The sequence below is a fragment of the Tupaia chinensis genome, unplaced genomic scaffold (genome assembly GCF_000334495.1).
Source record: "Tupaia chinensis unplaced genomic scaffold, TupChi_1.0 Scaffold143565_1, whole genome shotgun sequence".
Classification (NCBI taxonomy): Eukaryota; Metazoa; Chordata; class Mammalia; order Scandentia; family Tupaiidae; genus Tupaia; species Tupaia belangeri.
The window spans coordinates 167,961-181,443 of NW_006203410.1; the positions used below are offsets into that span (position 1 = coordinate 167,961).

General features: G+C 41.5%; 1 protein-coding gene across 1 annotated transcript in view; it reads right to left on the reverse strand.

The window, feature by feature from the left end:
• LOC102471653 (microtubule-associated tumor suppressor candidate 2) overlaps positions 1–13,483 on the reverse strand; it is a 330,024-nt gene that overhangs the window by 41,876 nt on the left and 274,665 nt on the right. The window contains exons 4-5 of the mRNA XM_006163906.3: positions 12,022–13,483; positions 4,351–4,591 (exon numbers count right to left, since the gene is read on the reverse strand). The exon at positions 12,022–13,483 is cut by the window's right edge and continues 21 nt beyond it. Of these exons, the coding sequence (XP_006163968.1) occupies positions 4,351–4,591; positions 12,022–13,483 (1,703 nt within the window). The remainder of the gene's footprint in view (positions 1–4,350; positions 4,592–12,021) is intronic.

The window sequence follows — 13,483 nt, forward strand, 5'->3', positions numbered from 1 at the left end:
CACACATACCTTATGGCAAAAGTTTTAAAAAAAATTTTAAAAAATATACTCAAAAGCTTCCCATCACACTCAGGGTAAAATCCAAACTCCTCACCTAGGACTTAAGGCTCTGTGCCAGTTACGTGTACATTGCCCCATTCTCTACTTCCACTTCTATCATTTCCCTCTCACTTAATTCCAGCCACATTGGCTGTACACCTGTCCTCTGATCATGCTACATTCTTCTTCCCTTTTTCTAAAATAATTATTTATTTAAAAAAAATAAATATTTATTTATTTATTTATTTAAAAATAATTATTTATTAAAAAAATAAATAAATATTTATTTATTTATTTATTCCTTTTCTTATTTTAATTTGATGAGAGAGAGAGAGAGAAAGCAAGCCACCAGGTCCAGGACTCGAACTGCAGTAGGCCATGTGGAAGTCTAGCACCCTTAACCACCATGCCATCTGCCAGTCCCCATTCATTCTTATTTCTAAGCTTTTGTGTGTGTTGTTTCCTCTGCCTGGAACACGGTTCTTATGCAAAGAGCGAAACAGGAAGACCTTACCTTATAAAAAGATGAGAGTGAACCTACAAGAAAACACAGCATATACTCAAATATTTCCAAGGCAAACACTTTACGATTTCCCATGCTACTCCATCCTTCCCCCAAGGGAACACAGGACATGGGTGGAACCAGAGTGGAAGGTCAGCAGTTATTCTATGTCCAGTGGTAGTGAGGCTAGGGTGGAGGAGAGGGAGTTGGGAAGATAATGATGGCCATGTCTGGGGAAGGTGTCAGGGGGAATCCTAGGAGGCATTTGAGAATCAGGGAGAAAGAGAACAGAAACATTACAAGACATGAGAGATGAGGAGAGAAAAGGGAAGTGATATTTTTAGAGAAGTTAGAACTTAATCACTTGCTTTGTAAGAAGTAGATATAAACTGAAACATCTTGTTTTTCTGTTGGTAGCTAAAATGAGCTTCTTTAAATGATTGTGCTGAGACTGGCCCATCTAGGGCCTAGGAGCTACTTAAGGGAGAGACCAATCTCTGGATCTCATCTTGAACATAACAGGTCAAACTAGGTTCCTAATTCCATAAAATTTTATGGTAATGAGAGTATATAAGAGGCTATAAAATAACTAGGAAAATAAAACACTTGGGGTTTGCTAGGGGCTCAAGGCACTGATGAGAGGGCTTAGTAAATGCAGGTAGGTAAGGAGAGGAGAGGGTGGGGAAGTGAGGATTCTGATTTTCCCTTATCTTCTCAAAACAAGTTCCTCCTGTCTGGCAATCTACATGAGTTTCATGCAGGAAGGGGCCAGAGCTGGATTCTCAGCTAGGAGAAAATCTCGCAGCTCTTACAGCAAGGCTCCTCAGGACCTGGGGCTATGTGTGTGAGCTCAGGCTCTTGTTTCCACCTATGCCTCCCCCCAGACAAATGAAGTTGACAGCAGTAGGGTGGATTGTATTTTAGAGTTCCTGACACCCAGCCGTACAGATAGATTATTAGAAAGGTGTGTGTCTTCTCATTCAGCCCTTCCTCTCTGATCTGCGGTAGAAAACAGGGCCGCGCCTCTCCGGCCTCTTGTCCATCCACACCGTGCCTGTAGCCTATAGGCTGGGCCCATGGTATAGTGATTAAAGGGGTCAGATCCCACATGGCTGGCTGCAATCTGAATTACAGCTCCTGGATGTAGCAAAACACATGGGATGCCTGTGCATGTGTGCCCCAACAGGGCCGTGACCCTCCGGCCTCTTGTCCATCCACCGTGCCTGTAGCCTATAGGCTGGGCCCATGGTATAGTGATTAAAGGGGTCAGATCCCACATGGCTGGCTGCAATCTGAATTACAGCTCCTGGATGTAGCAAAACACATGGGATGCCTGTGCATGTGTGCCCCAAATCCCAACGAGATGGAGAAATGAAAGAGAAAGAACTGTGGCGTGACTGCGTTCTTTTGGGGCTTTCTCCCCAAACATATTTCTCCCTCTCTCTCTCTCTCTCTGGCAAATTCACATGTCCTCTGGCAATTAAAAACCAATAATTACCCAAGTAATTAACAAAGTAACTTAATTGCAAAGAGATGAGAAAAGTTCCTGCGCAATAACAATAAGTGAAATGAAATAACAATAATAATAATAATGGTAAAACTTAAAACTGACAAGGCGAAAGGAAAATGTACCATTCTCAAGAAAAACTAATATTAAAAAATTGTTACAAGTTTTCTAGAAAATTATTTGGCTTAAAAATGTTTAGATATACTTTTATCCAATAGTTATACTTCAAATAATCTATCCTAAAGAACGTAAATGATGAAATAATCACATACAAAGATGCATGTTGCAGCATTATTTAAAATAATCTAAAATAAGCAGAACCAAAGTGCCAATAGTCAGAAAACACTTAAATAAATGTTGATTATTCCCCATGGCCGTGTATTTTTCTCACTTCTTCAAAGGAGCTGGCCCTGAAGCACATGTGTCCCATTATTACTGTTCTGATTATAATTTCTCAGAATATTATGTCTCCTGCTTTTATAACATTTGCCAAATTGGTAATTACATATTTATTTTTATGCTTGTTTTTTATTCTTTATTCTATCTATTAGACTATAAGCTGCATAGAGGCAGTAGCTCTCTGTATTTTGCTCATGATATAGTCCTCAATATCCATCTTATAGCTCATTATAAGAGTGAAAATTTGTTAAATGAATGAATAACTGCATGAACAAAACAGAAGATTACATTCAATCGAATATTTCTGAAACATTTTAATGGCACAGGAGATGTCTATACTATATTAGTGAAAAAAAATCTATACACAGCATTATTTCAACTATTGAAAGATCCATAGGAAAAAAAATATATTGGCAGAGAATATTCCACAACAGTAACACTAGCTGGGAGCTAAAAATGCATGCATTACTAGTTTCTTCTTTCTATTTGTCTATACACTACTTCCTCCACTCCCTCACCCAGTTTTGATTTCTGCAGGTTCAGTTACCAATGGTCAACCACTGGCCAAAATAAGTGAGTACAGTACAGCTCAGTAAGATATTTTGAGAGAAAGACTATATTCACACATAAATTTTATTACAATATATGATTTTTTTTTCTTTTTTTTGGAGAGGTTTTCACTATAGGGCATGTGCGCTCGCCAGACAAACAGAGACATAGAGACAGAAAGCGAGATATCCCCCCCCCCAGGGGGGATGGTCATGCCACAATCCCTTCTCCTCCACTCTCCTCTCAAGATCTTGGGCACACACGCACACACGCCCGGCGTGAGTTTTAAGCCATCAGGTCCAGGACGCGAACCACGGTCGACTATGTGGGAATCCAGCAACATAGCCATTACACTAACTGCTGGTTCCCTACAATATATGATTGAAACTTGTTCTTTTTTGTTTGTTTTTAGAGATTTTTTTGCTGTAGGTCATGTATGCTTGCTGGAGAGATGGAGAGAGAAAGAGAGACAGAAAGCAAGAAATCACCCCTCAAGGAGGATGGCCATGCTGCAGGGAGGATGGTCATTCTCCTCTCAGGATCCTGGGCATGCACACAGATGTACCTGGCATGAGTTTTAGGCCACCAGGTCTAAGACTCAAAACATGGTCAATCATATGGGAGTCCAGCACCTCAACCACCCCGCTATCTGCTGGCTCCAAAATTTTCCTTTTTTCTTATTAGCTATTGCAGTTCATCTCTTCCTGCACCTAATTAAGGAATTAAACTTTATCTTAGGTATGTATGTATAGGAAAAAACATAGTATATAGAGAGTTTTGTACTATTAGTGTTTCTAGGCATTTGGTGAGGATTTTGGAATATATCTCCCGTGAACAAAGGAGAGACAGTACAAGGGGTGTTCTGGACTTGCAAACAGATGAAAACAGTGAACTGGACAATGTAGAAAGATCTCCCTAACAAACTGAAGTCCAGGAGTCAACCCACCCCATTTTTGTTAAGTCATTCATGCTGAATGGTCCCATTCATTGGCAGTGTCGAGCAATTATGACATAGATGTTATAACTTGACCCCTAAACTCTAAAATATTTACTATGTGGCTCCTGACAGAAAAAGTCTTATTGTCTCTTGTCCACAGGGTGCATTAAAGGAGAAACTACAAGAATCCTGGAAGTGGTAACATGTGCCACCATTTAAAGATGACATGGACACTGTAGATGACATGACACTGCAGATAGATGAGTTTTCACAAATGTCTGTATCTATAGTTATACAGAAGACAGAAAAAGGCTCCTCATAAAGGATGAGATGCATTAACATTTTAGACAGTTACCACCTTTCCTACAGTCACTACTTAAATGCATAGCAGGGAAAGGCAGCCATGAGTTGAGTTACCTGCAGGATCAGAGCTGTAGAGGCTAGCAGCTGTTGTTACAGGTCCTGGTGGGTGGAGGGCACTCGCTGAAGACCTCTGACTTGCGATCAGAATCCTGCTCTTTGCAGATGGTAGCCGGGACATTGCACCCAATCCCAACTGGGGTTTAAGGAGCATGGCTGATCGATAGAAAGTTGGAGGGACTTCGTAATGAGTATAGGGAGGAGAACAAAATTCTTCTTTTCCAGGGTGGTCCGTAACCTACAATAAATGACCAGAAGTTTGATTAGAGACCTTCACATGATAACATGAGTTCTAAACAGGGTCAGGAGTCTAAAGCTCCGTGACCACTCTAGTACCATAGAAGTGCTTGATCACAGATAACTTCCTTTCTCTGGGCCCCCATGTCTTCATTTCTAGGTTGACCATATAACTGGATGATCTCTTGGTCTCTTCCAATTCTAATACTCTATAAATCTGTACTTCACTAGGAGAAAATACAAGGGATCTTTATAAAGTCCATGGAAAATGTATATTATGAAAAAAACATGGATTAAAAAAAAATTGTGCCAAAATCAACCTGAACTTTTTTTGTTCTTGGAATTGTGAAGATTGTTATCTATTACATTTTTCCTTTTTAGGATCTCTGAAGCCAGCTTACTTGTTAAAGATTTACTTGTCATATGATCTAAAAAAGCATTCAGATGAATTTATATGAGCACTCTTATTTATTCATAACCCAAACTCAACAGAATTCCTTAAGAACTTTTACCATAACATACAACGTAGTGCAAGGACAGATACACACACATTTGTATATGCAAATGAAAGATCTCATCCTAAGGAGGGGCTAGGCTAATTGAGGATTAATAGAAAGGAATGAGCAAAGACTTGATCTCCCAGAACACAAAATAAGCGTGGGGTCTGTAAAGTAGGCTGTGGCCTTCCTTCAATGCTAACTTTAATTCTATTTTTTTCATGAATTTTTGGAAGTCCCTCTATGCGTAGGCTGTGGCCTTCCATCAATGCCAACTTTAATTCTATTTTTTCATGAATTTTTGGAAGTCCCTCTATGGAACTCACTCTGTAAGACTTTTTATATTCATCATTACGAAGGCACTGAAATTTGAATGAGTCTATAAATAATGTCAAGACAAAGAACATAATTTGGCAGGTGTTCATGAAATAATGGAAGTTTCATCATATCTATGGAGAAAGGCACTTTTTAAGTTACTCTAGTCTGACAATTAGTAGGTGAACATAATAAATGTATATTGTCTTTACTAAGCTACTTAGAAAATAAAATACATACTGTTAATAAGAGAAAAGGTGGGACCAGCAGTTGGAGTAATGGCTATGTCACTGGACTCCATGTAGTCAACCGCTGTTCGAGTCCCGGACCCAGTGGCTTAAACTCACATTGGGCACATGTGCATGTGTGCCCAAGATCCCAAGAGGAGAGTAGAGGAGAAGGGATTGTGGCAGGGCCATACCCCTGGGGTATGATTTCTCACTTTCTGTCTCTCTTTCTCTCTCTGTCTTTCTGGCGAGTGCACACGCCCAGTAGCAAAATTAAATAAATAAATTTTAAAAATAAGAGAAAAGGCAATTTGAAAAAAAAAAAAACCTAGGGAAGTTAATGGAAAATGTGTTTGACAGCCTCCATTGTGTATTTACATAAGTAAAAACATGAGACTGAATAACCTCCGATTATCTTCTCTGGTTAGGTGATGCTCACAGGAATGTTTGAGTTTCACTACAATGGACATTCTTAGAGCCTTGTTAACTGCTGAATTCATAGAACCTGGAACAGTGCCTAGCCAATAGCTGAAGTCAATAAATATTTATTCATATGTTTATTTTATAGAGACTTTTTTGCTATAGAGCACACATGCTCACTGGAGAAACAGAGAGACAGAAAGTAAGAAATCACCCTCACAAGAGCAGGTGCTCTTATGAAGAAATACTATCATTTGCAACATACACTATGTCAGAAATCACCCCCCATGAATGGTCATGCCACAATCTCTTCTCCTCCATTCTTCTCTCAGGATTTTGGGCATGCATGCACAAGTGCCTGGTATGAATTTCAAGTTGTCAGGTCAAGGAATCAAACCGCGGTCGACTCTATGGGAGTCCAGTGCCTTAAGTCACTATACCCCTGCTGGTCCCAATAAGTGTTCCCAACCTTTCCTAAATTTAATAACATTACTTTTACCTTCTCCTATAGTTAATATAGTTTAAACTAGAATTCAACTTGTGGGTACCTTTTAAATATGCAATTCTGTACTTGTGAAGTCTGTTCCTGTTAATAGTGTTTCTTCATATTAAACATGAAAAAGAGAATTAAATAATTTCCTTTAAGTTACAACCAAAAAAAAAAAATCAGAGCTAGGGGCAATGTACAAAAAGATACATCTGTTAATTAACTCTACTCTAAATCACAATATGTTCTATGTGTCAAACTTATATCTATTCAACAATCACAAGCATTTAACAATATTCTTTAATTGAGGCTATAAAAGCTTTGATCCAAGCTGTTGAAGAGATAAACCCTTAATTTTATACTCTTTTAATGTTGAAATGGATAGGAAGTTTTCCTTAAAACTGACATTACTGAAACGAAAGACTAGGCCTTTAAAATTTTATATCATGATCACATTGTAAAATATGTATGATTGTTACAGTAGATAGAATATATTCATGCTATGGCAAATTACATTCCTATGAAAGAATTCTACATCTGTGCTCTAATAAGATTTTACCATTATTTACTTACTGTCCAACCATCAACCACTGAATTTTCTTTTCTTTTTTTTTGGAGAGGTTTTTGCTATAGGGTGTGTGTACTCGCCAGAAAGAGAGCAAGAAAGTGAGAAATCCCCCCCCAGGGGGGATGGCCATGCCTCCATCCCTTCTCCTCCATTTTCCTCTCAGGATCTTGGGCACACACACACACACGTGCCTGGCGTGAGTTTAAGCCACCAGGTTCAGGACTCGAACCGCAGTTGACTACATGGGAGGCCAGTGACATAGCCATTAAGCTAATTGCTGGTCTCCTGAATTTTCTCTTATACTCATATGCCTTCTATTTTTTAATTTTGGTTTCTATATTTTGGATGCCATTGTTCAGTGCTTAGAGTAGGTGCTCTTTTGAAAAAATACCTTTCATTTACAACACACAACTGTGTCAGGCTTTTAGGATGGGAATACGTGATCTTAAACTAGCACTAGTTACTCAGTTCTTTGGAACTGGATAGTTTTCAGAGGTCAAACTCCCACCAGACTCTCACTCAACAATGACCTTAATGGTTTCAGTACCTTATTGCCTGTCACTATGTTAAGTAAGTTGTTTCTAGTAAAGTAACAGGCTCTTTAAAAGGCAACAAGTATGCCTTAGATGTCTAGTCTGCATTTTCAATTAAACAAGAGAATCTACAAAAAGCTTCACACTCTTTTCTTTCATCGTTACTGACAGAACACAACAGGCAACACTGCACAGTCACGAATGCATAGAGATCAATCCCAAATGTTGACATTGTCTTTCCTCCTAATGGAGCATTTTTGGAGAAATAAGTGAAAGCAAATAAAAGAATCACAGCACTCAATCAAATTCTCACTGGATCATCCCCTTCCTGTCTGCCCTGGTCTGTTTTCACTGGGATCATGTGCTGGAAAGACACAGAGTAAATGTGGGGGCTTCAGTGAGAAGCCACTGAAACAGTTCAAGGGAGAAGAAGGCCTCCTTGGTGGAGACTAATTGTATGCGACAACTTGGCTGGGCCACAGTACCTAGATCATTGGTCAAACATTGTAGATGTTGCTGTGAAGGTTTCTGTTGTTGTTGTTGGTTTGTTTTGTTTGTTTGTTTTTTTGTTGTTTTTTGTTATTTGTTTTTTTTTAAGATGAGATTAACATTTAAATCAGCCTTGAATAAAGCAGATTACCTTCCATAATGTGGGCAGGCCTCATCCAATCAGGTGAAGGCCTTCATAAGCAGAGACTGAGTTCTCATGAAGAAGATGGAATTCTGCCAGCAGACAGGCTCCTGACTCAAACCGCAGCACCGCCCCTTCCCTGGGTCTGCAACCTGCAGGTTGTGGTGCAGATTTTGAGCTTGTAGCCCCCACCACCACAGGAGTGAATTCCTTAAAATGTCTCTCTCCTTCCCGCCTCCTTCTCCATCCCTCTGCCTGTCTTTCTCTGAATGTACATGTGTGTATACAAATATACACACGCACGTGTGTATGAACACATGCGTGCACACACACAAACACATCTATTTCCTATTGGCTCTATTTCCCTGAGTAATTAAAGCAGTGCCCCTCAAAGATAAGGTAGGTACCAGGGATGAGAAGTGCGACCAGCCCAAACCCCACATCTGTATATTACAAACACATCGTCTCTCCTTTCTTTCACTCCTTGCTCCCTTCTCATTGTCCTTCATCAAAAATTTAAAAGGGAAGAGTCTCTCTCTGACAGGATAGTGGGAGGGAGTGTTGGCAATGGGAAGGAGTATCCCGAAGACCTCAGGAGAGCCTGAAGCAGACAGAGGTCTAATCAAGTGAGCAGATTTTATGGCCATAGCATAACTGGACCCCAGATGATCTCTGAAAACACTTTCAGAAGCTTTAAATCTGTGTAACCAAGAAGTTACTCCCTCTCTCAGAAGAGCACTTTCTCTTAATCTCTTCATTTCTAGGCATGCTATCTAACCAGCAGGGATCTGTCAATGGTGAAGAAGAGTCTGAACCTGGACTGGGTTTTTATTTTGATTCTCTCATATTTAAGAATCATGTATCCCCTATAGCTGAAAAACATTTCTGTTCCAAATGATCAGAAATGTATTCTTTTCCTTGAAAGCAGGGGAAGCCACCCCATGGTGAGTTAGGGGTTAGGGGCAAAAATGGCAGGGCTGATCGTTTTCTGATCTCCCTATATCAGGTTATGTTAAATTATGGCTATGGAGTTAGGGGTCATACTGTTCCTTACTTTTGGATAAAGATTACACCAAAATTATCCTAGTACAACATGCTGGGCTTCCTGCTCTTACAGCCTAAAGAATGACCTGGAAGTTAGATGCTCTGATTATGGCAGAAAACAGTCCCAAGACACAGGGCCAGGGACTGGATTGGGCTGAGATGCTCTCGCCATGTCACTGGGGTCTCTCTCAACCCTTCAGGACCACAGAAGTCACAAGTCTATCCAATCTTATTTCCTTGAGTCTTGAGGTGGCTTCCAGATGATAAAGGAAAGCAAATAGTTTTGGGGGACTATGCATATGATATAGGAGTTATTCTTGAAAGAAGCAGAAATAACACAGAAAAGACACATATAGAAGAACAATAAAGTCACAGAGAAAGAATTACAGATAATAATAGGATTTTTGCTTACATCTTCAAATCAAGTTTCCCTCATGAGTATTTTGACGAAGAAAAATATAGGGTATCTTCATGGAATTTCTGCAGTGATATTTTGAGAAGAGGATTTACTCATATGTTTAGCCTGCCTTGGTACCCACAGTTCTGCACAAGCCTGGGGACATTCCTAGTCCCCAGGACAGCCCAGTCCCAGAACCTGACTGAGCCTGGGAGGCCCAAGTAGATGAGTGTCTAGAAGTGTGAGAATGACTCACATTGCCCAAACTCAGACACTGATTTATGAACTCAGAATGACAACTGGTCCATTGTAGGCGGAGATCCTCTGACCAGGACACTCTCACTGCAGGCGGTGAGATCCTGGTATCCTCTGACCAGGACACTCTCACTGCAGGCCACCACATAAGGAGCTCACACTAAACAGGATCCAGTGCAGCCTTGCCCAGTAAATGAGTCCTGACTTCTCCATTCAGTTCCCCTCTCTAGAAATGTGAGCCGAAAATCCAGTGACAACCAGAGGGCTGCTGGCGGGCGATGAGTCAGAAACCATGGAGTGTGCCATGCGATTTGGTTACTAAGGCTCTGCCCCAGGGCAGCACTGGGCTCAGCTGGTTGGAATACCTGCTCAGCAACCTCCTGAGTCAATGTCTGCAGCTGAGAATGGATTCACCTTTTCTTCTGTGTTACATCTGACAACTCTGCTGTGATTTAAATATGTCAATACATTCAGTCAGGCTGGAGTCCAACTTTGGATTCAATCATTCTGTCTCTAGGGAGTCTTGGTATACTTTTTTTATGGAGTTCATAATTTGCGTAACGGTGAACTTTTTAAAAAAATTTTTAGCACCTTTCTAAATTATGGGGTCACAGCAGGGAACCAAAAATTGAAAAGAACCCCTGCCTGCTCTTGTGGAGTTTATATTCTAGTCAGTGTTGGAAAACCAAAAGAGCACACAGGTCAAGTGGAGATAAGTGCTAGGAAGAAATGAATCAGAAAAAGGAGACTCAGAGGGAAGGTGGGCATACTCTCCAATGAAAGAACGTTTGAGCACAGAACTAAAAAGAGTGAGGCAGAAAGCCATTCAGATCACTGGGAGATCTGTCTAGGCAGAGAGGAATGCAAACACCCTGAGGCAACAGAGTGAAACAGGGAACACGGAAGGTGAGGAAGGGTGGAGGTCATGGTGCACACTGAGCATATCCTGGAGCCTGACCCCTTCTGCAGGCTCCAGTTTGTGTTCCAGGGGACCTGGGCAGCCTTGAGAGGTGTTAGGGAGAGAAGGATCAGATCGTCTTGGCTGCCTTGAAGAGATTGCTTCAGAATGTGAGTCATCATGGTACCCAGCTACTGAAAGAGGCAACACAGTACAGTCAGAAACTGCATAGCCTGAGTGAGACTCTCGATGCACCTTTGTGGTGTAGCCTCACGTGGGGGAACTTACACCTCTCCAAGTCTGTTTCTTCATCTATACAAGGATAAAAACTGCAATAGCAACCTGCAGAGAATTACTACGAGGAATAATGAAGATCAAACACTATACTACATGGGCCCAGTGCACAGCAGGCAAGTAAATGTTAGCTATAATTGTTACTTTTCCTCAAAACAGAGAAGTCATGCCTAACACATTATTTTCTATTCCTTTATTGTGTATGAATACGAGTCTCCAAAAGAGAAAAGGCTCCCATCAGATAAGTCAGATCAATTTAAAGAATATGTTGGGCCAACTGGTGGCATGGTGGTTAAGATGGCTGGATCCTACATGGTCAACTGCATGATTTGATTTTCCAAGCCAGGGCCTTGAGAAACACTTGGAGCACATGTAGGTGTGTGCCCAAAACCCTAAAAAGGAGGTAGAAATGAGAAGAGGGGCTGAGATGTGACCACCCCCATAAGGGATGCTTTCTCACTCTCTGTCTCTCACTGGTGAGAACACAACCCCTATGGCAAAAACTAAAAAGGAAAAAAAAAGTGGTTATTTTGTATTCTTTCTTTCTTTGACCTGGCTTAAAGAAGGATCATGCTCATGTATTTAAACATGGAAGCCAGTTTAAATGGGTACTGCTCTAATTTTATCTGTATTATATCAAGAAATTTAAACGAGTTGCCTTAAATTATAACTATCAAACTCTTCTAGTCACAAGTATGCATTTCTCAAGACAATCTCAAGTCAAAAATCTTCAATTCAGCACAACTGTCTCTGTGAAAATCTGCCACAAGACAAGGGAATAGTTTGCTTTCACAGTTTGTTGAAAATATATAACTAACCTTAGGATCTACAACTAATTGATCATATGTCAACGACATTCTCTTACCTCCTGCAAAAACTTTTCACTTATTTGACTGAAATGATGTCCTGGAGGCTTGATCCCAGACACCATCAAGCCAGAACTGAAGACCCTTGGCTTCTGCAAGTCTGGCTTGAATTTCTCATAGAGGTTGGCAGATGGTTTAAGGTCACCACTTGCTGCCTTCTCCTCTTGGGGGAGAGGCATGCCACATGCAGGCGGGGCATAGGGAAGCCCCACAGAAACCAGTGAAGTGTCTACCTGGCCCACAGCTGGAGGATTCCTTCGAATGTATGTGATGATCTTAGGCCTTACATGCTTGGGCTTGGGCATAATGATGGGCTTGGTTTCCATCTTTTCTTCTGCTTTATCGATCTGATGGTTCTCCATTCCCTCCTGTGTGGAAAGCATATCCTTGGAATGTGTGAAGACAGGCTTGGGGATCCCACGAGGATAAGTATTCTTGTCAGGCACTTTTGGGGATGTGTTTGACAAACGTGCAGTGTCAGTGGGGGGTGGGACCACATCCACACTGAACACGCCAAGGTCCTGGAAACTGCTACTGGATGGTGCAGGCTGGTGAGCCATGTTCACAGTTGTCTCTGGCTGGAGGGCTACTGGGATGTTGAGAACTGAATCTGCTCTCACTGGGGTGCTTTCCACCTTAGCTGTATTTTCTAGAAAGTTCCTGTGTTCAGCAACAGATGGCATGATCTCTTTGCTTTCTCCTGCCTTCAAGTTGCTACTTTGAGGGTCCAAGGGCTGAAGGATTTCAGCTTTGCTGTCAGCAACAGAAGGATCTAACACCAAAAGCATAGCTCTGCCCTTGTTACCACTGTCTAGCCTCCCATTCTCCTCACTGACATCAGAGGGTTTTCTGTCAGTAGTCTCTTTAGGAAAAGAAGTTGCATGACTGTCACCTGGAGAAAAGCTGCTGGATGCTGTTTCACCCAATTTCCTATCCACGCTTAGAGAAGTCTTGCCAGTGGGTTGATTATCAGCTGCTCCCAAGGAAGTGGGGCCCTGAGCGGGAGTGGTTTGGAGAGAAGCCTCCTCTCTTATGTCAATTCTCCTCTTCCCCTCCACACTATTGCCTTTTCCTGTCCCCAGAGGGTGGAGATTGCCATTTGACAGACCTTCTGCACTGGTGGCTTCTTGGTGTGCTTTCCTGCCTGGCTCCTTTCTCTCCAGGGATGATGTAGTCTCTGCCTTGTGACATCCCAGACACCCTTCCTGGGTTGTTTTTAACTCCTGCACAGCCCTGGATTGAACGTATTTTGGCTCCAACTTGGACTCTGCTTTTCCCTGGCCTAATTGTGCTTCTGGTTTGATTGGGATGTCCTTTGATGCTGAGGTTGAACTCAGAGCAGGTTCTGAGTGGGTAGAACATGATGTGCTCTCATTGCAAAGATTCAGTGCATGAGCCCCCTCCATCTGGGTCTCTGAGGAGGTGGTCTCCTGGGTTTGTGAGGTAGATGGTTTAGGATGA